Source organism: Sminthopsis crassicaudata, chromosome 6 (genome assembly GCF_048593235.1).
Source record: "Sminthopsis crassicaudata isolate SCR6 chromosome 6, ASM4859323v1, whole genome shotgun sequence".
In the NCBI taxonomy this organism is placed as follows: domain Eukaryota; kingdom Metazoa; phylum Chordata; class Mammalia; order Dasyuromorphia; family Dasyuridae; genus Sminthopsis; species Sminthopsis crassicaudata.
In genome coordinates, this window is record NC_133622.1 from 53,885,254 (window position 1) to 53,908,390 (window position 23,137).

Sequence of the window (23,137 nt, forward strand, 5' to 3'; positions counted from 1 at the left end):
CTTTCTTTCTTTCTTTCTTTCTTTCTTTCTTTCTTTCTTTCTTTCTTTCTTTCTTTCTTTCTTTCTTCGTTCCTTCCTTCCTTCCTTCCTTCCTTCCTTCCTTCCTTCCTTCCTTCCTTCCTTTCTTTCAGCAGGTAGGGTTAAGTGACTTGCCTAGGGTCACACACCTAGGAAGTGTTAAGTGTCTAAGGCCAAATTTGAACTCAAGTCCTCCTGACTTCAGGCTGGTACTCTAGCTGCTGAGCTACCCAGGACTTACATTTTTCTGAAGGAATAAAATAGGGAAGCAAAGAAATAGAAATTGAGAAGCAGAAAGTGAAGAGGCAATACAAACAATGAAGAAATATAGATCATGGAATTTTAGGAAATTAACAAACCATGAGACCAGGGTGTATGAGGGTACCTCAATTTTGAGATTCCCAAATATAAGGGCAGACAGTGAATTAAGTTAGTGGCTCTTAACCTTCCCTTTGGTAATCTGGTGGAACCTATGGGCCTCTTCTCAGAATAGTAGTTTTTGTGCATTAAATAAAATATATAAGATTACAGAGGAAAGCAGTTATGTATAAATTAAGATATTTTACAAATTCATGGTGTCAGGCTAAGAAATCTTGAATTACCTACTTTAGTAGTTTATAAGTAGTTTACCTAGGTACTGAGTTTTATGAGAAAGGAGAAAGAATAGCCAACGAATCACCCCACATTAGGAAGAGTGGGCAGGGATATAGAATCCTCTCAAAAGATCTAAGTTTCTAAGAGCAAAAGAAGATGGAAATAATGTGAAAAGAAAAAAAAAAATTGGGTGTGATTCAGCGGTCATTAAGGTAGAAGGCTTTTGTTAAATAATTTCCTTTGAGAAAATTACTTGAAAAGGAGATATTACATTTGCTGTAATTCTTGTGGCTTCTGAGTACCAAGTATTACCCAATCAACTTTACACCAACACTTCTTCTGAGACCTCTTTAGAAAATTAATTGTCAGCCATGAAGTATATTATGGTTTGGAGCAATAACCTAGAATGCTGTTATGTGAGACCTCAAACCCCAGCTTTCTCATTTTGCCCTGTGGAATGTGGACCAAATTACTTAATAATAGTTTAAGTATACTTTGTAATTTTTATGACATCCTCAGAGTGCTTAACATATATTTATCTACCAGTCTTAGCTATATCTATAAGAGTTATATGTAGACAAGGTTAATTATCCCCATTTTACAAGCAGGAAAACTGAGAGACCCAGAGGTTGTGACTTGCCATAACTCAAAGGGCATTGCTACACAACCACGACATATCTCCTGGTCTCTGTGCTTTTTCCACTATATTTGACCTCTCTCTCTCTCTTTTAATAGTTATGCTGATCTACCTCATGAAATTCTGGTATGCAATAATAACAAATAAAAATGACTGTGTGCTTTTATATACATGTATAGTTATTATTATTACAGTAATCATAATTAATGTCCTGGATAATTGAAATGTGCTACTTGATAAGTATAAGTTCAAAGGAAAGACAAACTAAGCCAATTCAACAAATATCTATAAAATGCTTTCTATATAAAAGGTTCTGTATTAAATAAAGAATGAAAAACAAAGATGAAAAATTTACAAGCCTCAAGGAGCTTTCAATCATATATGTCTATGTAAAGGAAAAAGAATAGAAGGGAAAGAAAAAGATAAGAGATAAGTCTCCAATAACTGCAGCCCAAATTTCAAAAGTTGGTAGAAGACATAGTCCTGTGGGAGATTGAGGCAGGAGAAAACATTTATTTAATAATATCCAGTAAGGCTTTTTTAAAGAAGCAATATTTGAATAGAACTTAAAAAGACATATATATATATATATATATATATATATATATATATATATATATGTTTTTGTCAAGGAAAGATGGACAGAGGAAGGTTATTCCAGAAAGAAGAAAAAGAGAAAGAAAAGAATGAGGAGCTTGTTTGGAAAACAATTAATGTGATGGTTTGGCTAAACTAAATAATCAGAGGACATTATAAAATTTAAGTTCTTATAAGAGGACCTAAGATGTGATAGTGGAAATTGTGGGACTGAATAAGATTACTCAGCGTAGAGAAAAAAAGAGAGAAGGTCTTAGACAAAGACTTGGAAAATTAGCATGTTCAAGATTGAACCTTGCGAGATCTTAGATATCACTGAATCTAGCTCCTTCATTTTACCAAGCAAAGTAAAGTTTAAAGAGATTAAGTTACTCACATGTAAAATGTATGGGATTGCCTGTCATCGGGGGGAGGGAGTAGAGGGAGGGGGGGATAATTTGGAAAAATGAATACAAGGGATAATATTATAAAAATATATATAATAAAAAAATTATTAAAAAAAAAAAAAGAGATTAAGTTACTGACCAAAGTCAATCAGATTACTTACTTATCTATGACTTCAACCCTTGTTTTCAAAATCCAAAGCTACAACTCTTCCTCGAAATCAAGGATTCATTCTTACAAAGGAAGCAGGAAGAAATTATGTACAGAAAGATATGGTAGAATTATGTTGTAGAGAACCTTAAATGCTGCCTTAAGGAATTTAGCAAAAAATTGGATTCTGGTAGACAAATGGCAACTTTGAAGGGTTTTGAGCCAGGGGAGTAACGAGATCAGAGATATACTCCAAATTACTCTGCTATTTATATAGAGGATAGATTGGAGAAAGGAGAGGATGCAGGCAGTGAAACACATTTATAAGAAATTTCAGTAGTCCAGACAATACTAATTGGTCCAGACCTGTGTTTCATCAATGTGGGAAGTTCTTAGTGATGAGATATGCTCCATTGAGGAAAATTGTCAAGTTTTCTGCAACTTAGAGATTTAGAGAATAATTAAGGGACCTGCCTAAGATCCCACAACTATAGGTATTAGAGGAAGGACTTCAACCGAGGTCTTTCTGACTCCAAAGACAACTTACCACTATACAACTCTGCCAAGTATTAGTTGTAGTAATAGTAGTGGTGATGGTGGTGATAGTGGTAATAGTAGTAATGATAGTAGGAGTAATAGTAGTACCAACAATAGCAGTAGTAGCAGCAGCAGCATTGAGAAATAGCATGGATAATAATAAAATATTGTTTTGTTAATGATAAAATAAGTAATAAATGACTAATTATTTTACATCCATTTATTCTTTTACAACATCCCTTTGAAGTAGATTCTACAGGTTTAACTTGCTCCATTTTACAGATGAGGAAGTGAGGTCCAAAAGGTTAAATAATATTAACAAAGTCACACAACTAAAACAGTATCATGGTAGTATGATAATAACTGGAGTTTTAAATGAAGATGACGATAGGAAAGTGAAGGAAAAAACTAACATGAGTGACACTGTGGAATTAATTAGTTCTACTAAATCTGGCAAATGCTTGAATAGAGCAAAGCAATGTCTGAGAAGAAAAAGAGACAAAAATGATATGAGATTCAAGACTGTCTGAAAACAGGGATGCAATTAATTGAAATTTTTTAAAGATCAAAATGAGCTATGTTTGGGGAATAGCTGGGGACTTTGGGGATGCATTGAATTTGAGGTACTTGTGGAATGTTCAAGTGGAGTTGAAAATGTAGGCTAGAGTCTGAGAGGGAAATTAGGGCTGTATTGGAGAAATAAGGGTAGAAATATGATAACGGAAATTGTGAGATTGAATAAGATGACTCAGTGTAGAGAAAAAAGAGAGAAGGTTTTAGACAAAGACTTGGAAAATGAGTATATTCAGGATTGAAGAAGAGCCTGTAGAGACAAAGCACAAACAACTCACATTTCTATGCCATATTACAAAATGCCTCCCTCACAGTAGTCCTGTGAAGTAGGTTGCACTAACATTATCATCTGTGGATCAGGGATAGTTGATAGTCAACATGAGAAACTTAGAAGGCTGTAAGCAGTTGTTTAATATTTTGGTTCCAACTTCTGGCTGAGGTTTTAGGTAGGCCCATTGACAAACTCATCGAAAGAATCGACCAGGGCATGCCCACTGGTAAATACTACAGGGCATGCCGCCTAAATGTGAGAATATATTCTTGAACTCCATGTTAAAAATCCCCTGTTCTAGACAATTTTCAGATGATGAAATTAAAACTATTTCCACTCATATGAAAGAGTGTTCCAAATCACTATTGATCAGAGAAATGCAAATTAAGACAACTCTGAGGTATCATTACACACCTGTCAGATTGGCTAAAATGACAGGAACAAATAACGATGAATGTTGGAGGGGCTGTGGGAAAACTGGGACACTGATGCATTGTTGGTGGAGTTGTGAAAGAATCCAACCATTCTGGAGAGCAATCTGGAATTATGCCCAAAAAGTTATCAAAATGTGCATACCCTTTGACCCAGCCATACTACTACTGGGCTTATACCCCAAGGAACTACTAGAGAAGGGAAAGGGTCCTGTATGTGCCAAAATGTTTGTGGCAGCCCTTTTCATAGTGGCTAGAAGCTGGAAGATGAATGGATGTCCATCAATTGGAGAATGGTTGGGTAAACTATGGTATATGAATGTTATGGAATATTACTGTTCTATAAGAAATGACCAACAGGAGAAATACAGAGAGGCTTGGAGAGACTTACATCAACTGATGCTGAGTGAAACGAGCAGAACCAGAAGATCATTATACACTTCAACAATGATACTGTACGAGGATGTATGCTGATGGAAGTGGATTTCTTCAACATAGAGAAGAGCTAATCCAATTCCAATTGATTAATGATGGACAGAACCAGCTACATCCAGAAAAGGACTGGGAAATGAATGTAAACTGTTATTTTTACCTTATGAATCCAATTCTTCCTGTGCAACAAAAAATTCGGTTCTACACACATATATTGTATCTAAATTATACTGTAATATATTTAACATATATAAGACTGCTTGCCATCAGGGGGAGGGGGTTGGGGGAGGAAGGGAAAAAATCTGAATAGAAGTAAGTGCAAGGGATAATGTTGTAAAAAATTACCCATGCATATGTACTGTCAAAAAATGTTATAATTATAAAATAAAATAAAAAATTAAAAAAAAAAAAAAAAAAAAAAAAAAAATTCAGGAGGACCCGAGTTCAAATCTGGTCTCAGACACTTAACACTTCCTAGCTGTGTGACCCTGGGCAAGTCACTTAACCCTAGCCTTAGGGGGGGAAAAAAAAGTATATCACTCTTCCAGTACTCCAGAATGATTGTAAGAAAGAGCTTGTAAATGTTTCTTTAATTCAAGAATAATAGAGAAGATAGTATGGTCGCACTGGAGAATAGCAAGCATCACCAAACAAGCAGTTATCCAAAGAAGCTGTTTTATGTAGCTCACACAAAGGAAAATGGATTTTACTCCCTCATTTGCTTCTTTTTCAGGTTGCTGTGTGTGAATTATAATGTATTGGTTGTTCTTACAAATTTTCTAATATATGAGTTCCTAGGATAATAAAAAAAAAAAAAAAAAAAAAAAAAAAAAAAAAAAATCCCCTGTTCTGCATCATTTTGTCCAGATCCTCTCCTTTGCCCACTTATAATGTAGTTACCTGTGCCTATATTGTATTATCCCAGTAGATTATAATCACTTCAAGGGGAGACAGTCACTTTTCACACTTGTACTCTCAAGGTATTCACATTCAGTGAAGTGCAAGATGTTCTATAGATTGACTTCTACACTGATTTCTATTGCATAACTCATCCACTCAGTCACGTAATTGAATGCAAATGACCTAATCTTTAGGTACATCATGCTCTTAGTCTATAAAATGGAAACAATAATCCCTGCTACTTGCCTTCTTCAGATGGCTGTTGTCAGGATTATCTACTCATTATAATAAGATCCTTGGGGAGTATAAATACTATAGAATTACTTAGTGACAAAATGAAGAAAAAATAATAATCGTGGGATGAAACATCCTAATAAGACAAATAGGAGAGTTTTCCTGTCAGACAACTTGACTGGGAGTCAGGGAACATAGATACCAGCCTTAGTTCTGTTACTAAATATTGTCGTTTAGATAAGGTACTTAATATCATCATGTCTTGGTTTCTACATTTCCAAAAGAGAAATAAATATCTGTCTATTTGAGATGAAATATTATACATAAAGAAGCCTAATGACCCTTTGAACTCTTTGAAGAAAGGTATTATGGAACCTAATTATTATTTATGCTTCTAAAAATCTTAGAGATTATATAAAACAGCACAGAGAATGTATGTTGTACAAACATGTAACTAGGTTTCTGAAACCTGGACAAGTTAAGTTGTTGAAGGGTTCTAGAGGTGGGTATAGTAAGGGGTAATCTGCCAGCTCATACCAACTTACCTGATCTGATTATTAATGTTTCAATTGATATTTACTCTTCACAAACTGGCAAATGCTATAAATCAGAGCTTGGCGTGTTCTGCTGACTGTCTAGACTTAAAAAAGTGATGGGGAAAACATTAATATACACTGAACTTAAAAATGTTTTGTGTAATGGTTTGTTTGTTTTTCATAGAGTTTATTGTTAAATATTTACCAACATAGTCCTGTTCCATTTACTTTATGAATGCAGTAGTTAGGCATCTATCACAAGCCAATACCATACAGCAGATGGTTCTTGACTAATAACTAAGAAATAATAAGAGGAAGACAGGCAATAAGTGAAAGGGATACCATAGTAATGTGGTAGCTGGGGAACTAATCAAAAGAATGGAGATCACATTATATAACACAGGACTGGTAAAGGACTTTCAATATTCAGGTGGAACAGAGTTCCAAATCGTGAAGAGAAAGCATGTTTCTGGATTTAGCTATCCTCAGTGACCTAGGACAAAATCCTGATTATGCACCTGTACACATGTAGACACACACACATACATACCCATCTAGTTTCTTTGCCTCTGTCTCAGAAAATTTTTAACAAATAGGGTGGATGGGGGTTGAGGTCTCTTTAAGATTCCTTTCTGATTTCTAACCCCACCTTGGCTGAAGAAGCTAGGATCTTTTGATTTACAAATCCTGATCATCTGGGCTTTCCCAGTCCCCACAGGATCTGAGTTAACTTGGGTTTTCCCAGCCCCCCATTATCTGCTCAGGTTTCCCAACCCCCACAAACAGTTTCTTCCTTATCTGAAAACCCATTAAATTCTATTCAATGCTGACCCTGGCTGAAAACCCGCTGAGCCTGGGACTCCACCCACCTTCAAGATCATAATAAGGAAAGACTGGAGTCCACTCTTTGCAGAGGTCCCAAACATGGCATCTTTACACTGGTCACGTCAAGGATTTCTGCCCATCGGAGCCACCCTGGCTCTGGTGTTTTCCTACCTTTTATTCTTACTTCCAAACCCCACAATAAACCATTTTTTATCAATCTAGGTTTTCACGCCTGTAAAGTCCTTTACAGGGAACTCTGCACCATCTCTAGACTATCCTTGCACCAACCCAAAAGGGGTTCCCCCTTTCCTAACTCTCATCATCTGACATGCTGCAATGTTACATTGACTTTATTCCTCATTGTCAGCATCTACTGTATCATTACCATCTAACTGGCCTATGTCAAATATAAAGAAGTCACACTTGAATTTCTCAGAAAACTTTTATACTTCTAAACAATTATCTTTCTAAGTGTGTGGGAAGCACTATAGTGCAATGGAAAGAGACGTAGATCAGACAGTCAGATGACCCAAATTCAAATCCTAGCCCTGACACTTCCTACCTTTGTGAACTCAAACAAACTATTTCACCTCAGAGCCTCAGGTTCCATATTTGCCAGACGGATTAAATAGCCTCTGAGATCCCTGACAGTTCTAATTCTAAGATTCTATTAATAGATGGGGAGTATAACCTGAGAAACTTCCCAAAGTTTTAACTTCAACTAAGTCAAAGCTAAGTAATACAACTATAACTGTAATTCAACCAAATTCCTTGCTTCCCTTTGGCTGAACAACAGATCCTCCAGGGGAAAGGAGAAAAGAGCAAGAAACAAGCATTTATTAAGTGCCTATTCTGTGCCAGATACTGTGCTAAGCACTTTACAAATATTATCTCATGTGATCCAGGGGCTTAGAACTATCTTTAATTAGTGTCACTGTTGAAGCATAAAACATGATTATAGGGAATGAGGAGTCCTTGTTTTAAAACAAGTGCCTACGCCTGGCATAGGCATTTGCAAGAGCTAAACAACAGTGATTGCATTGTGTTAAAGTGCCAACTTTTCCTCTCCAAGCGTAGATGCTTTCATTGAGAGGTCGATTTAGTCCTTTTGCTATTCCTCAATATTTAGAACAAAAGTGTTCCTTTAAGTATTGTAAATTTCACACCTGGCCCATTGAAATGGGATTGCAATCAATGACACATCATTAAAATACACAAATAGGAGACAAGCTTTTCTGCTTACACTTAATTATATCCATATTTCTTCCAGCTCCCTAGGGATTCTCTCTGCCAGCTGGCAATGGAATGACATTACTTCCATTAGCTCACCAACATCTTCTTCAAGCAATAATCTTAAGGATTAAAAATTCCTTTCTAAAGACATGATTAAAATATAGATTTGGAACCTAAAATAATATTCTAAGAGCAGAAACTTTTTATGAAATAGGAAATGAGAAATGCAGATTACCTTATTTGGACTTTATAGGTACATACACAAAAAAAAATAAGTGATAAAGAAACATTGAATGCATGTTTACAACAAAGATTTTTTATTTCTTTAAATTTTGGAAGTGGGGAGGAGATAAAGTAAGAAAAAATCCTGTTACTTGAAAAATAAAATAAAATTGGAATGAAAGAATTTAAAGTAAATCTCAAAGCTATAACTTGATACAGAGCTTTGAGAACTTTGTACAGAACATCAGTGAGCAGGGTTCTTGCTCCTCCCTAGAGTTTTTGTTTGTTTGTATGTTTTTAATATTTATTTTCCCCAAATACATGTAAAAACAATTTTAATTTTTAAAAACCCTTTGAAGGGGCAGCTAGGTGGCGCAGTGGATAAAGTACCAGCCTTGAATTCAGGAGGACCCAAGTTCAAATGTGGTCTCAGACACTTAACACTTCCTAGCTGTGTGACCTGGGCAAGTCACTTAACCCCAGCCTCAGGGAAAAACAAAACAAAACAAAACAACAACAACAAAAAAAAAAAAAAAACCTTTGAGTTCCAGATTCATTATCCTCTTCCTCTGCTACCCCTCATTAAGAAGGCAAGCAATTTGAGGTGAATTATGCATGTTCAGTCAAGCAAAACATATCAGTATGTTAGTCATGCTGTGAAAGACAACATAGACCAAAAAAACCCAAGAAAAATAAAGCAATGAAGACCACCATCATTTCTTTCTCTGAAGGGGATAACATTTATCACCACAAGTCCTTCTGAATTGTCTTAGCTTTTTGTATTGCTGAGAATATCTAAGATATTCACAGTTGATCATTCTGTAATAATGTTATTGCTATGTATAATGTTTTCCTGGTCTCACTCATTTCACTTTGCATCAGTTCATGTAAGTCTTCCCAGGGTTTTTCTGAAAACATCTTGTCATTTCTTCTAGTATACTAGTGTTCCCTAAGGATCATATACCACAGTTTGTTCAACCATTTCCTAATTGATCCCTTCAGTTTCCAATTCTTTGCCACCACCAAAAGAGCTATTACAAATATTTGTGTACATATATTCCTTATGCTTTTGAAAGGGGTTGATAATTTCTCCTTAAGATCATTGACCCTAGGTAGCCATAGAAGAATCTTGAGGTAGAAAGGATCACCATAGGAAAAAGGCATCTCCCTCCCCCATCCTGATACTTGTCACTGGATCCAGTAGGAATTGATTAACTTCACATTGATTCACCTTGAAATCTGCTTTGGGCTTAGGGACTAAAATCATGGTGACTTGCATTGACTTAAATCTTTGCTCTAATATGACGGATATGACAACTTCTCACCTATGCCACCTGGGCTGGGTTCAGGAATACCTGAAAATATTAGTAATAAAGGTGCCCTGAAAATCCCAGGGTTTCTGCCTTTCAATCCTTCTCATAAATTGAACTTTTTCCAGATGTTGGAATACCACTTTTCTGTTACATTGAAATTAAAACAAAATCATAGAAACCACCCCAACATCCCAGCTCTGATAACTCCTCATCCGCTCTGCAATTGTACATCATTCCATTTCATTAATTTGTTCTTATTTATAAATTTCTTCACGAATACATTTATGCCATTCTATATATGTGCGTATTTTCCCTCTCTTCTTAATTACAGCCTAAGTTTCTCAAATCTGCCCTCTTATTCTTTTTTTCAGCCCATTAAAAATGGACTCTAAAATGTGTAAGTTCTGTCTAATTACATAAGACTTAGACTCTGGTTGTCATTGTCTTTCGGACAAGGAATCACTCCTGAGGATGTCATCTTTAGCTTTGTTTCTTTCATCCAGGTTACTGTATCCAAGTTTTCCTGGCAAATAAATGTGACCTTCCAGCAGATACATCAGATTACTCCTCCCTGTTTTACTCAAACTTCCTAAATTGTTCCTATAGCCTCCCTTTAGCTTCTCATCCCTTTTAAAATTATCCTTTCCTTTATAATTAGCATTACTATAAATGCTGCTGCCTCTCACTCTGAGGGGAAGGTCATTAAGAAGAGATGGAGGAGGAGAGCAGAGGCAGTCTCCTATTAAGATTTGATTATGTCGACTTAAATAAGACAAAAGGTGGCCTCTTTAAAAACTGACCTACTTTGATTTAATAGGTTGTAAAATTCTCATCCTCCATCTACCTAGATTTCCTTTTCACTAAGCCCTATCCAGTTTGGGATGCATGCAAATATATCTATATTTAACTTTATATTCAAATCTGTTAGTACCTTTTCTTTCATTCATTTCTAGCTGGTGAATTATTGGTTAACTAGATCTTCTCAGAATAAACTTCTGCCCTTCCCAAATCCATCTTAGCAACTGTTCAAAAGATCATAAATTTAGAATTGAAAGAGACTTAGAAACTATTCCCTTACTTTATTGATGAGGTATTCAGGGAGGTAAAGGGATATGCCCAAGATTACCCATGTAGCAAAAGAAGGAGCCAGGATATGAACTTACTCTCTGACTAAATTCTGCACTTTCCATCCCTTTACTTTTTTTCCCAAAACAATTCATTTACCTTTTGCTCTCCTATCTATGTGCAGACTTTCTTTGCTTTTATGTTTAATAAAGTATTTATTAACCTTCTCATGCTTGAGAGGTGGAAAAAAGGAAGGAAAGAATGGACTAAAATAAAAGTTTAAGGGAAATGACAGAATTTATAATATTCACTTTGTCTAGATGACAGGGGTGTGAAATTATGTTCCCTTTAATCTGTAAAATTGACACTCTAAAATTGTGTACCCTTTGATCTGTGAAGAAGGGAGATTTGAGACTCAGGCCCTCCTGGGAAGCATATCTCTTCACACAAGTTAAGTGGTGTCATCTAATGGGCCATTTCTAAGGCAAATCACATCCATTGATAGCTTTCTCTATTCAAATTCAGGCTGAAAAAGCCCTTCAAAGCAATTTCATTTTGATCTGCTCAAACTTCCCCACCCGCTCCAAGATCTGCTCATACAGAATGCCCTTATCCCTTGGTATAGCCGCCTGTCAGGACCCTGCCTGCTGAGAAGACATTCTCTTCTCAGTGCCAGCCTCCATTTCCCTAATAGAACTTTGCCACTGTGAAGTCAGTCTTTTCACCCAACAATAAGCTTCCATTTTTGCCACATAAAACTCTTCAGGTTCGTGAATTCTTTCATAAAGAAACTGCGCCTCCAACCAAAAGGGGATTTCCACAACTCTCTGACTGCCACTAGAACCCCATCATCAATACCTCTTTTAACTCCACCCTCACCTCCCATCATTTTATTTACTTATTGCCTTCTATCTTGCCACAGAAACCTTGAAGTTTTTTTCTTGCATAATTTCCTGTTGGCAGTGTTACTTCATGTATCTTGAAAATTACTTTCAAGTCCTTCTCACTGAATCCCTCCCTACTATCACATTGAATTGTGAATTCATGCATACTTCTTTGCTTCAAGGCATTCCAAACCTGTATTTATTGTTTCATTTCTTTAAAGATATATTGATTTTATTCTAAAATACTATAACTCTGCATGTGGATGCTCCTCTGAGAATAGACCAATCAGGGTCTCTATTCATTCCAATCCTCACCTTCCTTCACCCACCCCATCTGAATCTTGTCAGTTTTGATAAAAAGTCAAACACTTCATTCTTCAGATTTGGTGTGGGCAAGATATGAAACTGAGAATCTTCCTCAACCTCTTCATTCCAACAATAAGATCTTTGAAGATAAGGAGGATAAAGAGGGAGGAGCACAAGAGAGTCATCGGTTGAAAAGGAACAACCTAGATTTCTAGGACAACAATGGATAGGAAGCCTTGAAAAAAAAATCTTAATAAATTTGAAATCAACTTGGAGACATCCAAGGACGTATGCTTTTTAAAGTCTTTTTTATGTCCAAATTGTTAATCTTTTTGCTATATGTTTACTAAGAATTTAGAATTGAAAGAGACCTTAGTAAATGAGCTTAATTCAATGGAAAAATCATTGGTTTAGGAACCTGAGTACCAGGGTCCAAATTCTATGTAGCTCTGACACTCCCTGTGTAACCTTAAGGACATCACTTCACTTCCCCAAGTCTTAGTTTTCTCACCTGTAAAATAAAGAGGTTGGACTAGGTGACCTCTGAAGTCTCTTACAATGCTAAATCTATGGTATGGTTCCTATGTATCAGCGAACTTATCTTGCTAGTCAAAAACAATTGACCAAACTCTCAACATAAAACTCAGGTTAAACATAAATGTTTAACTGGATTTCAGGATGTGAAATACCACACTCAAGTCTTACTGTGATTTTTAACTTGGGGAAGAGGATTGGAGGAGGAAAACAAATCACTGTCTAATCAATCTTCTAGGATTTTAAAGTCAGAAAGGACCTAAGCCATAACAGTTCATTAGACTGAGTCTATGAATCATTTCTAGTGAATTTATTTTAATTTAGTAGTGGATCTCTGATAATTCCACTCACCAAGATGAATTAACCTAATCTCCAGTCAATCACCATGCATTTAGTAAATACCTACTAAGTGCCCGGTCTGTGTTAGGCATCAGGAATACAAATACAAAAGTGATACTATCCCATTCTGATGGATTTTCTTTTAAAATTTCTAAAATTATTTATATTACAATAGTATAAACATTATGAATAAAAATGACCTCACTAATAAGCCTTATTTTATTTAATTTCTCACCTATATATTTGAAAACAAAAATCACTTCAGCTCTTTTTTTTTAGAGCAAAGAGATAAATTCCTTTTCTACTGTGAAATGAAAAAAAACACTAACCATCCTTCCCACTACAAAACTACCATTTGTAACCATTCAATTGCCTTTCCAAAGCATAATTATTCATGGTTTCTGGGGGAAAATAAGCTGACCACCTTAAAAGAAAAACTTCAGTTCAGATATTTCTTTCTTGAGATGATTTCAAGGGCAATTTCAGGAAATATTTTCTATAATACATATATTAGTGCGCCAGGTATCCCTCTAGCATCATTTGTCCTGTTTTAAACTGAAAATCATTTAAAGTTCAAGAAGCTAAAGAATTGGGATCATCTTACTTACCGGTACATCTTTAATCAGCAATGCAGAGGCCCTGCGGAGTGCCTGAGAACTACAGCCAAGCCTTTGCATCCCAGGCTATGCCAGCAGCTCTGTGAGCTAAATGAAGTTGAGGGAAGAAGTCACTAGCAATTTAAATGGAACTAGTCTGACTGGTCTTGACTAAGATAGTTGTGATTGGCTATGTGAGTGACTAGTAAGACAGAGTGAGGAATGAGAGTATATATATCATTTTGTAAGAACTCTAGAAGTGGGCAATTAGAGTAAAAAAAATAAATAAATAAAACCAACAGGAAAACCCATAATTTGGGGGGAATTATGGAAAATTCACATCATCCAATCATCATGTTGAAAATATAGAAACTGAGGCCCAAAGAAGTAAACTGCTTAAGGTTGTAGATAAAGCTGCTTCTTCAACTCATGGTGTGGATTCAGTAGTGACCCCTTTGAATGAATATTTTCTATTCCATGTTATCTTTTAAAAATGTGTTGGGGGTAATTAAAACATGAATACCCATTTCTGATTTTTCTTGTGCAGAAAAATAATTGTATAATATATATATATATATATTATAATATATATATATATATACACTTATATTGGATTTAACATATATTGGGTTACCTGCCACCTAGGGGAAAGGTGGGGGAAGGAGGTGAAAAATTAGAACACAAAGATTTTGCAAGGGTCATTGTTGAAAAACTATCATGCATATGTTTTGAAAATTAAAAAGCTTTAATTTTAAAAAAATTATGCTTCTACTTATAAACAGACTAATGGCAAACCTGACTGAAGGAAATTAAAAGTGTATACAGACATAAATCTAGTAACAAGTTTGGTTGGGTTGCAGGCCATCTGTAACTGGAACCAAACTCCAGCAGCAAGCCATAAGACCTGCAGCCTGACCATAACATTGCCCAAAAAGAATAGCCCTACCTATCTAGCAGTACTTACTTTAAAGTGTAATGTCTTCTATTTACACATGCATTTGTGCATTCCATGCACAGGTTTGGGAATATTTACTCCTCTTATATTTATGCTTATTAAAAGTCCAGCAGCCCTGATATACTTAATAAAAGAGAATAATGATGTGGAATCATCAATACTGTTTTCTTCTTGGTTTCCAAAAGCCCTAAATATGTATTGACTGTGACTTTTTAATTTGTCAAAAGCTGGCTGTACCAAAAAGGGTTTTTCTAAAAGTCAAAACAAAACAAAACCCAAACTAATTTTTAATTGTGTGGTTTATGATTCTACCATTCTGATGACAGATGGTTTACCTTTGTTGAGACTTGTTAGATGGGTTTCAAATTTATTGCCTGTGACTTTTCTTCACCAACATTTAATCTACAAATTTGGACATGTTCTTAAGTGCTATGTGACAAAGCATACATGCTTCTATAGACACAAGGAACTCTAAACATGTAGGTAGATGCAAGGAAAGAAAGCCTAGAAAGATCAGATGGGATGTAGGGAAAACTGTAAAGTAGGACAGGTGAATAGGGGCTCAGGAAATGTGGACTTGAAGAAAATACTGTATTAACTAGCTATTGACATGGCCAATAGTGACAATGAGACTGTGTTCTTTTTTTTTTTTTTTTTTAACAGACACCAAGTCTTTTGCACCCTATATTTTGTACTCTTTCATGAAGTCTTTATTGGAAGAGGAGAGATTCAGGTGAAGGGAGAAGAAAAGTAGAAATAGGAGAAAGAAAAAAGAACTGGTGGCTTATCAGATTATCTTAACTGTCATTTGTGTATGTGCATTGTGCATGTGCACACATATATCCATTTGTTCTTTCGGGTAATGCTCTGAAAAAGCTTTGAAAAATTTTTTTGGAAAAAAATTTGAAATATGTTGCTATCTGAAAGAAATACCATAGAGTGAAAATATTTGTTTCTTTCTAACTTCAAGCTGTTTTCCTACTTGTTTAGGAAATGACAAGTCTGATCCTCTAATCCTCAGGTAATAAATTCCATTGGCTCAAGATGGCTCAATGAATATTCACCATAGACTTAGAGCTGTGAGGGAAACTGTGTGGTTATGTCAATCATTCAAATAACTTGTAGAAAAAAAAAATTAAACCAGACCACAAATATTTTTTTAGCCTGAACATGTTCCCAAAGTCCTTCCCACATAAAGTCACAGCAATGATACATGCAATTGCTATGACCATGAATGACCTAGTGCATTACTAGTGCACCTGATCATGGTAAGAGAAGTTGTTTGCTTATCTATTTGTTTGTTGGGTAGTCAGATTTCTCCTTAACCTAACCTGGGATCTTAGTTTGAAAGGAAGGAAAGGAAAACCTAATATTTAACTTAATTCAGTCAAACCAACAGATATTTTTAAAGAATTAACTTTATTAGAAAGTGATTAGGCTCTTTGAATTAAAATGTGAAAATGAAGAACAATTTCTACTCTCAAGAGGAATCCAACATGGACACAGATAAGTAAATACAAAATAACTTAAGGAAGAAAAGAGGATTAACAGTTGGAGGGAAGGGAGTCAGGAAAACTTCCTGGAAGATGTGGCAGATAAACTGAACCTTGAAGAAAGTTAAGGATTTTGAGAAGCAAAAGTTCCTGGAAGTCTGTTAAATTTTAAGGACTAAAATATACACAGATTAATCCCTTAGTCTCATATTAGCAACTTTTGGTCAACCAAGAAAAATAATTAATTATTAACTTTCTAAGGACTGATAGGATCAAATAAATGACCAATAAATTTCATCGACATTTTTGAACATCTTTGTGCCGGAAGTTATGCTGGACAGTGTGTTAGATATAAGCATATAATTAGAATAAGACAAAATGAGATAGTTTCTATACTCAAGGAGCTATATGTCATTGGGGGAGTATGTATGTGTGTATACATATAAGTACATATATAAAACATATAAAATGCAAGACAATTTTAGCAGGGAAGATACTAGAAGCTGGGAGAATTGAAAAAAGGAAAGACATTTGGTGCTTGAATTGACCTTCGCTGTAAACAAGGGATTCTAAGAAGCAAAAGTATTGGGGGGGGGCATAATAGTTTAGGGCCAGCTCATGGAAAGGCACAAAAATGGTAGATAAACTATTATGTCTAAAGAATTTCAAGAAGCACAGTTTGGCGGATTTCATAGAACAGAAAATAAAGTAATCAATAAGACTGAAAAGGTGGGTTGAGACCATTTTCTGAAGGAATTTAAAAGCTCCAAAGAAAAATATATGTTTTATCCTAGAAACAAAAGGGAACATTGAATTTGAGTAGGGAAGCCATAATCAGATCTGTATTTTAGGAAACTCATTTGAAAACTTTTGTGGAAGATGGACTGGAATGGAGAGATTTCAAGGAGGAAGACCAATTAGAAAGCTACTGCAATGGTTTGTGAGAGGGTCAGCACTGGGGAAGGAGGTAGAGAGAAGAGGGTATATGTGATGGATGCTATAAAAGGAGAAAATGATATGTGAAGTGAGTGAGAGTGAGGAAGCAAAGATAATATTGATGTTGTAGACCTGAGTGTCTAGATGAACGGCGGTACCCTTGATAGAAAATAGTTTGGAAGAAGGATAAGATTTGGGGGAAAGATGGATTTGATTTTGAGATGCCTATAAGATATGGTTGAAGTTATATGAATAGGACTCAAGAGAGAGACTAGGGTTGTAAATGTGTGTACATATTTCTGTATATGTACCTTTTAAGATAACGCACACATATGCACATGCACATATTCATATACTTTCTTTTTAATTTAATTTTCCCAATTCTCTCTCTCTCTCTCTCTCTCTCTCTCTCTCTCTCTCTCTCTCTCTCTCTCTCTCTCTCTCTCTCTCTCTCTCTCTCTCTCTCTCTCCCCTCTCTCCTCCATCTATTGAGAAGGCAACAAAACCCATGGTTATTATTAGATTGTGAGCTACCTTGAAAGTTGGTATTACTTTTTACCTCTTTTTTAATCTTTAATACCCAGCACATTGCCTGGCACATAGTAGGTGCTTAATAAATGCTAGTTAACTGAAACAAATTTCCTCAATCACCACATTCTCCCCTAAAAAAAAAAAAAAAAAAAAAAAACAGAGACAAAAATAAGCTTCATTCTATAATCTAAGTCTATTGGTTCTCTAGCTGGAGGTGGATAACATATTTCAACATAAGTCATTTAGAATTTTGAGTGGTAATAATGTTGATCAGAATTACTAAGTCTTTCAGAGTTTATTTTATTTATAATATTGCTATTGCTATATAAATTGTTCTACTCACCAGTAGTTTTCCCAAAATCATTGCTATTATCACTTTTATAGTCCAATAATATTCCATAGCATCCATCATGTACTATATCTAGTTCAGCCATTCCCCAGTTGATGGAAATGAAAGAAAGAAAGAAAGAAAGAAAGAAAGAAAGAAAGAAAGAAAGAAAGAAAGAAAGAAAGAAAGAAAGAAAGAAAGAAAGAAAGAAAGAAAGAAAGAAAGAAAGAAAGAAGGAAGGAAGGAAGGAAGGAAGGAAGGAAGGAAGGAAGGAAGGAAGGAAGGAAGGAAGGAAGGAAGGAAGGAAGGAAGGAAGGAAGGAAGGAAGGAAGGAAGGAAGGAAGGAAGGAAGGAAGGAAGGAAGGAAGGAAGGAAGGAAGGAAGGAAGGAGAGAAGGAGAGAAGGAGAGAAGGAGAGAAGGAGAGAAGGAGAGAAGGAGAGAAGGAGAGAAGGAGAGAAGGAGAGAAGGAGAGAAGGAGAGAAGGAAAGAAGGAGAGAAAAGAAAGAAAGAGAGAGAGAGAGAAAGAAAGAAATAGAGATAGAGATGTATATGTGTGTGTTAGTTGTGACCAAATGACATTATTATGTTAGAGTTGAATTAAAGTGTGTCTGATAGTACTGACCAGACCAATATGAGTCCTGAATGATCTGCCATGAGTAGGACAAAAATAGTTCCTATGAACATTTGGGTTAGATTCTCTAACTTTGTGCCTCTCATGTTTATTTTGAACTAATTCAATTCTGATTTGTTCATAAAGCATAGCACCTTCTCTGATGATGTTTCCCATGCCATATAATCATTCTAAAATTCTTAAAAGAGACCTTGATAATGTCCTTGTATATGTGTGCATATATACATATATGAATGGATGTATACACATATATTTACATATACATATATATCCATACACTTTTTAAAAATAGAAATGATAAGTAAATCCATTGGAGCTAATGAAATCACCAAATAAGTTCAGAGAAGATGGCCTGAGACAAAGCTTTAGGGTATATACACAGTTAAGAAGTTGCAATAGAAAATGAACATTCAGGAGACTAAGAAGGAGTATTCAAATAGAGAGGGGGGAAATAAGAGAGAGCAGAGAAGAAGAAAAACAAAACCAGAGAATAGAGATATCCAGAGGAAGAGGATGGTCAACAATAAATGTTTCAGTTACATCAAGAAGTAAAATGATGAGGTCAGCAGATTTAACAAATAAATAAAACAATCATTGGTAACTACTTATGTCTACAGTCATAGGCAAATAGGCAGAGCCAGGTGTTGGCTTTTCTTTCCTGCTTTTTATTGCAATGGAAATACTTAATGAACTTGATTTTTTTAAGATTAAAAAACATAAAGCACTGGTCATTTAACTGTCAGTTGCCACTCCTCTGCTATATAAAAGAGTTATTGAAGAACATATTACCATTGTTTTGGTCTCCCATTCTCTTCTACTTTTATTATTAGGCTTCTTCATTACATGCCTCTACTTGAAATCTCGGAATATTTATAGTCATAATGCTGGGAATTATATCTTTATGTCACTGCCCTAAACTTTGGTTTAACCTTATAATCTTTAATGTGCTACAGAATCAAAAGAAAATTTTAAAATTTATTTTGCATAAATGTGAAGCAAGAAGATATTCCAACAACATTGAAAATCATTCTCAGAAAATCACAAGTGTTTTTCCAACTATGAGCAGTTTTACCTTCTTTACAGCCATGTGTCACACTTTTAAGCAAAACTTTCCCAAAATATATTGTACTTTTGAATTACTACTAGCATATCGATCCTTTATAATACTTTGGTAAAGTTTTAGATCAACATGTTTTTAATCTTTTGCCATTTGTGTTGAGATATAATTATGACCAGTTGGGTGTGAGGATGGGGGGGGGCATTTACACCAGTATTTCTTGTTATCAGAGAGACCAAAGCTAGTGAATAGTTCAAAGGTGAGAGTTCTGGGTTCCAGTAGAATTCAAGTCTATCTTATGTCTGCACTAAGTCCAGTACCAATATGGTAACTCTCCAGGAGCTGAGAGGCAGGGTTATCAGGTTGTTAAGGTTGTAAGAAGTTTCAGTGTTGATCATCAGTGGAGTAAAGCCTAAAAAGCCGCCTCTCTATTTTCAGAGCACAGAGTGACACAGAAAGAGAGAAATTTGTGTTCTTCATTTTCTATTAGAGTATCAGTTTCTAGAGACCATCATCTGTTCAGCGATTCAGTCGTGTTCAACTCTTTCTGACCCCATTCCAAGGGGATTTCTTAGCAAAGATACTGGAATGGTTTGCCATTTCCTTCTCCAGTGGAGCACCTGTTGTCAGAACTCTCCCCTGTGACCTGTCTGTCCCAGGTAACCCTGCACAGCATAGGTCATAGTTTCATTGAGTTACGCAAGTACCTCCACCACAATGATCCAGAAGGGGAACTGTTAGTCTCCATCAATTCTTATGACTCATTAAATAAATCAATAAACTAATCCAGAAGTCTTTCTTTTACTGCTATTATGCCCTGCCTGTGGATAGTCACTCTGGGGGAATACACAAGAAATACCATTTCTGCCTTCAAAGTATTTATAAATTAGTTCGTTGCTTTCACACTGTGGGACCAAACACACTAAAAACTAAACGTTTATCCCCTTCATTTTTACTATGTTCAAAGCAGAAGGAAGAGGAAAACAGAGAGACCTGTCTGAATGTGAAAACACTACCCAGAATCATGGGACAAGGTAATCCTTCACAATATTTATTTTAACTGAATTTTTATTTAACTAGTTGGAAGTGTTTTTTCCATCAGTGTCAGAGGTATCTACATTCAATAATATTGAAACAAAAAATTTATAAATCTGTGCTCATGTAAGTGAGGATGAGGTGGGAGGAGAGAACAAGTATTTATTAAGTGCCTATAATATGGCAGACACTGTGTTAAGCATTTGACAGATATTATCTCATTTGATTCTCATAATAATCCCATGAGACATGCAGTATTATGATTCTTATTTTACAGCTGAACAAACTGAAGAAGGCAGAGATTAAATGGTTTATCCAGATTTACGCTGTTAGTAAGTGTCAGATCAAATAAGAATTCAGATCTCTAAAATTCCAGTCCAAGTTGGAATAAGATTTTTCCAGCAGATTTGTCTTCTTTACAATAGCGTCATAGACGATAAGCCTTTTATTATGAAATAATAAAGTATTTTAGTTATAAGGGGAAAATCAGATGGCAAGTCTAGACAATTAGATAAACATTTATTAAGCACCTACATATATCAAGCACTGTGCTAAACATTGAGGATGCAAAGAAATGTAAAAGCATTCCTTGCCCTCCAAAGCTCACAATATAATGAGGAATATAATATGCAAAAAACTATGTACAGAAACTTGATAAGGAAAATAAAATGAAGATAATCACCGGGGACCACATAAGCTTTAAGGGGCGTGGGAAAGGCTTCTTTTAGAAAGTAATAAGGAGCCAGATTAACAGAGAATTTTGTACTTGATTCTGGAGGAAATAGGAATCAATGGATTTTATTGAAATGGAAGCAACATGTGCCAATGGAAGCCAAGTGAACAGTGGACCAAAATAGGGAGAGATTTGAGTCAGGGAGGTCAATTGGAATAAATAAGGCTGTGTTTTACTCATCTCTGAATATTTTACAATGCCTAGAACTGTGATTTGTGTGCTGTAAGTCCTCAATCAATATTTGTGTAATGAATGAATATTTAGCCCACAGAAAATGTTAAGTGTGGAAAAAAGAAGTCTTAGATGACTTGTTTTCAAATATGTAAAGAATTGTCATGTGGAGGACACATATTCTGCTTGACCTTAGGGGGCTGAACTAGGAACAGTGGGCAGAAGGTGAGTGAGAAAGATAGTGAGAAAGAGATAGAACCAGAGACAGAGACAGACAGACACAGAGACAGAAAACCTGGGAATAATTCATAAAGCAACAACATTGCAAGAGAAAACAACTAAGATTTAGGATTTCTGATCATGGGCAATGACCAATCATGATTCCAGAGGACTGTTTATGGTCTATGATATACAACCCACTTCCTGACAGACAAGTGATACATTCCATGTGAGGAAGGAAGTAAATATTTTGGGGTATAGGAATTTGTTTTGTTTGCTTATTTGTTACAAGGGTTTGTTTTTTCCTTTAATATGAAAAGAGTGGAAGGGAGAGAAAATAAATGCTTATTAATTTTTAAAAATGAAATGGAAATAGAATTATTTAGACTCAATATAAGGAAAAACTTCCTAAAAATTAAAGCAGATGAAATCTGGCTTCAGACACTTAATACTTCCTGCAAACATAGGGATGCACTAGCTAAAACAAAAGGCGCCTGCCTTCAAGAAGTTTATGTGTTACTGAGGAAAAACAATGTATTCACAGATGAGACAATACAATCTGTATATATGTTTATAAGGATTGTTCTTGTATACATAGTTAATCAGTTCTGAGTAAACTTCATTCTGCCTTCTTCTGTACAGTATTTTTTTTAAAAGTCTTAGATATATGTATATATGCTGCATATATATATATATATATATATATATATATATATATATATATATATATATATATATATATACATATATTATATGACATGTTAACCAAGTAAATTTGAGACGAGGGAGTTCACTAAAAATGACTGGGGTGGGGCAGGGATAAGAAAAGGACTCCAACCCTTGAAGGAGCCAAGAATCCTGGGAGGCAGAGATGAGCAAGAAGTGTTATTACTTACTTAGGGGACTGTGACAGCCTTCACAAAGGCACAGAGGGAAATCACGGGAATGTTGTGTATGCATATAATACCAAATAAGCAGCTCTGACCAGAGGTTCATTGTTATGAGACAGAGTAATGTGAACTCAGTTAAGAAAAACAGTAGAGCATTATAGAGAGGTTTTGGCTCAAACATCAATTAATGTAGATAATCACGGATGTCTTTCTCTAATTGTGAGTGAATAGTGAATAGTGTAATAGAAATATTCCTGCAAAAATTATGTGGTTCTGGATTTCCTTTAATTGGCCATCAGTTAAACTAAGTGAATACCCTTTTTTTTATAATAATGGGATATGCCTGGAAGTTACTCTAATTTCTGTCAAGGTCAATGTCTAGTTGCTATTTCATTACAACTTTCTTTATGTCCTTTGTTCTTGCTTTGTGCCTTAATGGCAGGTCCAAAATCTTTGTGGGTCATATGGGAAATAAATTTGGATCATGTGTCAAAATATAGAAACAGAAACCTAAGTCAATTGAAGCAATGTCAAAAAGTGCATGTC

The 23,137-nt window shown here is 35.3% G+C and overlaps 1 protein-coding gene and 1 long non-coding RNA gene across 2 annotated transcripts in view; one reads left to right on the forward strand and one right to left on the reverse strand.

Moving 5' to 3' along the window:
- Window positions 1-13,721, reverse strand: part of LOC141545756 (transmembrane protease serine 11E-like) — a 65,509-nt gene extending 51,788 nt beyond the window's left edge. Inside the window, exon 1 of the mRNA XM_074273005.1 lies at window positions 13,624-13,721. Within this exon, the coding sequence (XP_074129106.1) occupies window positions 13,624-13,631 (8 nt within the window). The 5' untranslated portion in view covers window positions 13,632-13,721. The remainder of the gene's footprint in view (window positions 1-13,623) is intronic.
- Window positions 1-23,137, forward strand: part of LOC141545757 (uncharacterized) — a 50,598-nt gene that overhangs the window by 15,085 nt on the left and 12,376 nt on the right. The window contains exon 3 of the long non-coding RNA XR_012483132.1: window positions 20,514-20,577. This is a non-coding gene — a long non-coding RNA (uncharacterized LOC141545757). The remainder of the gene's footprint in view (window positions 1-20,513; window positions 20,578-23,137) is intronic.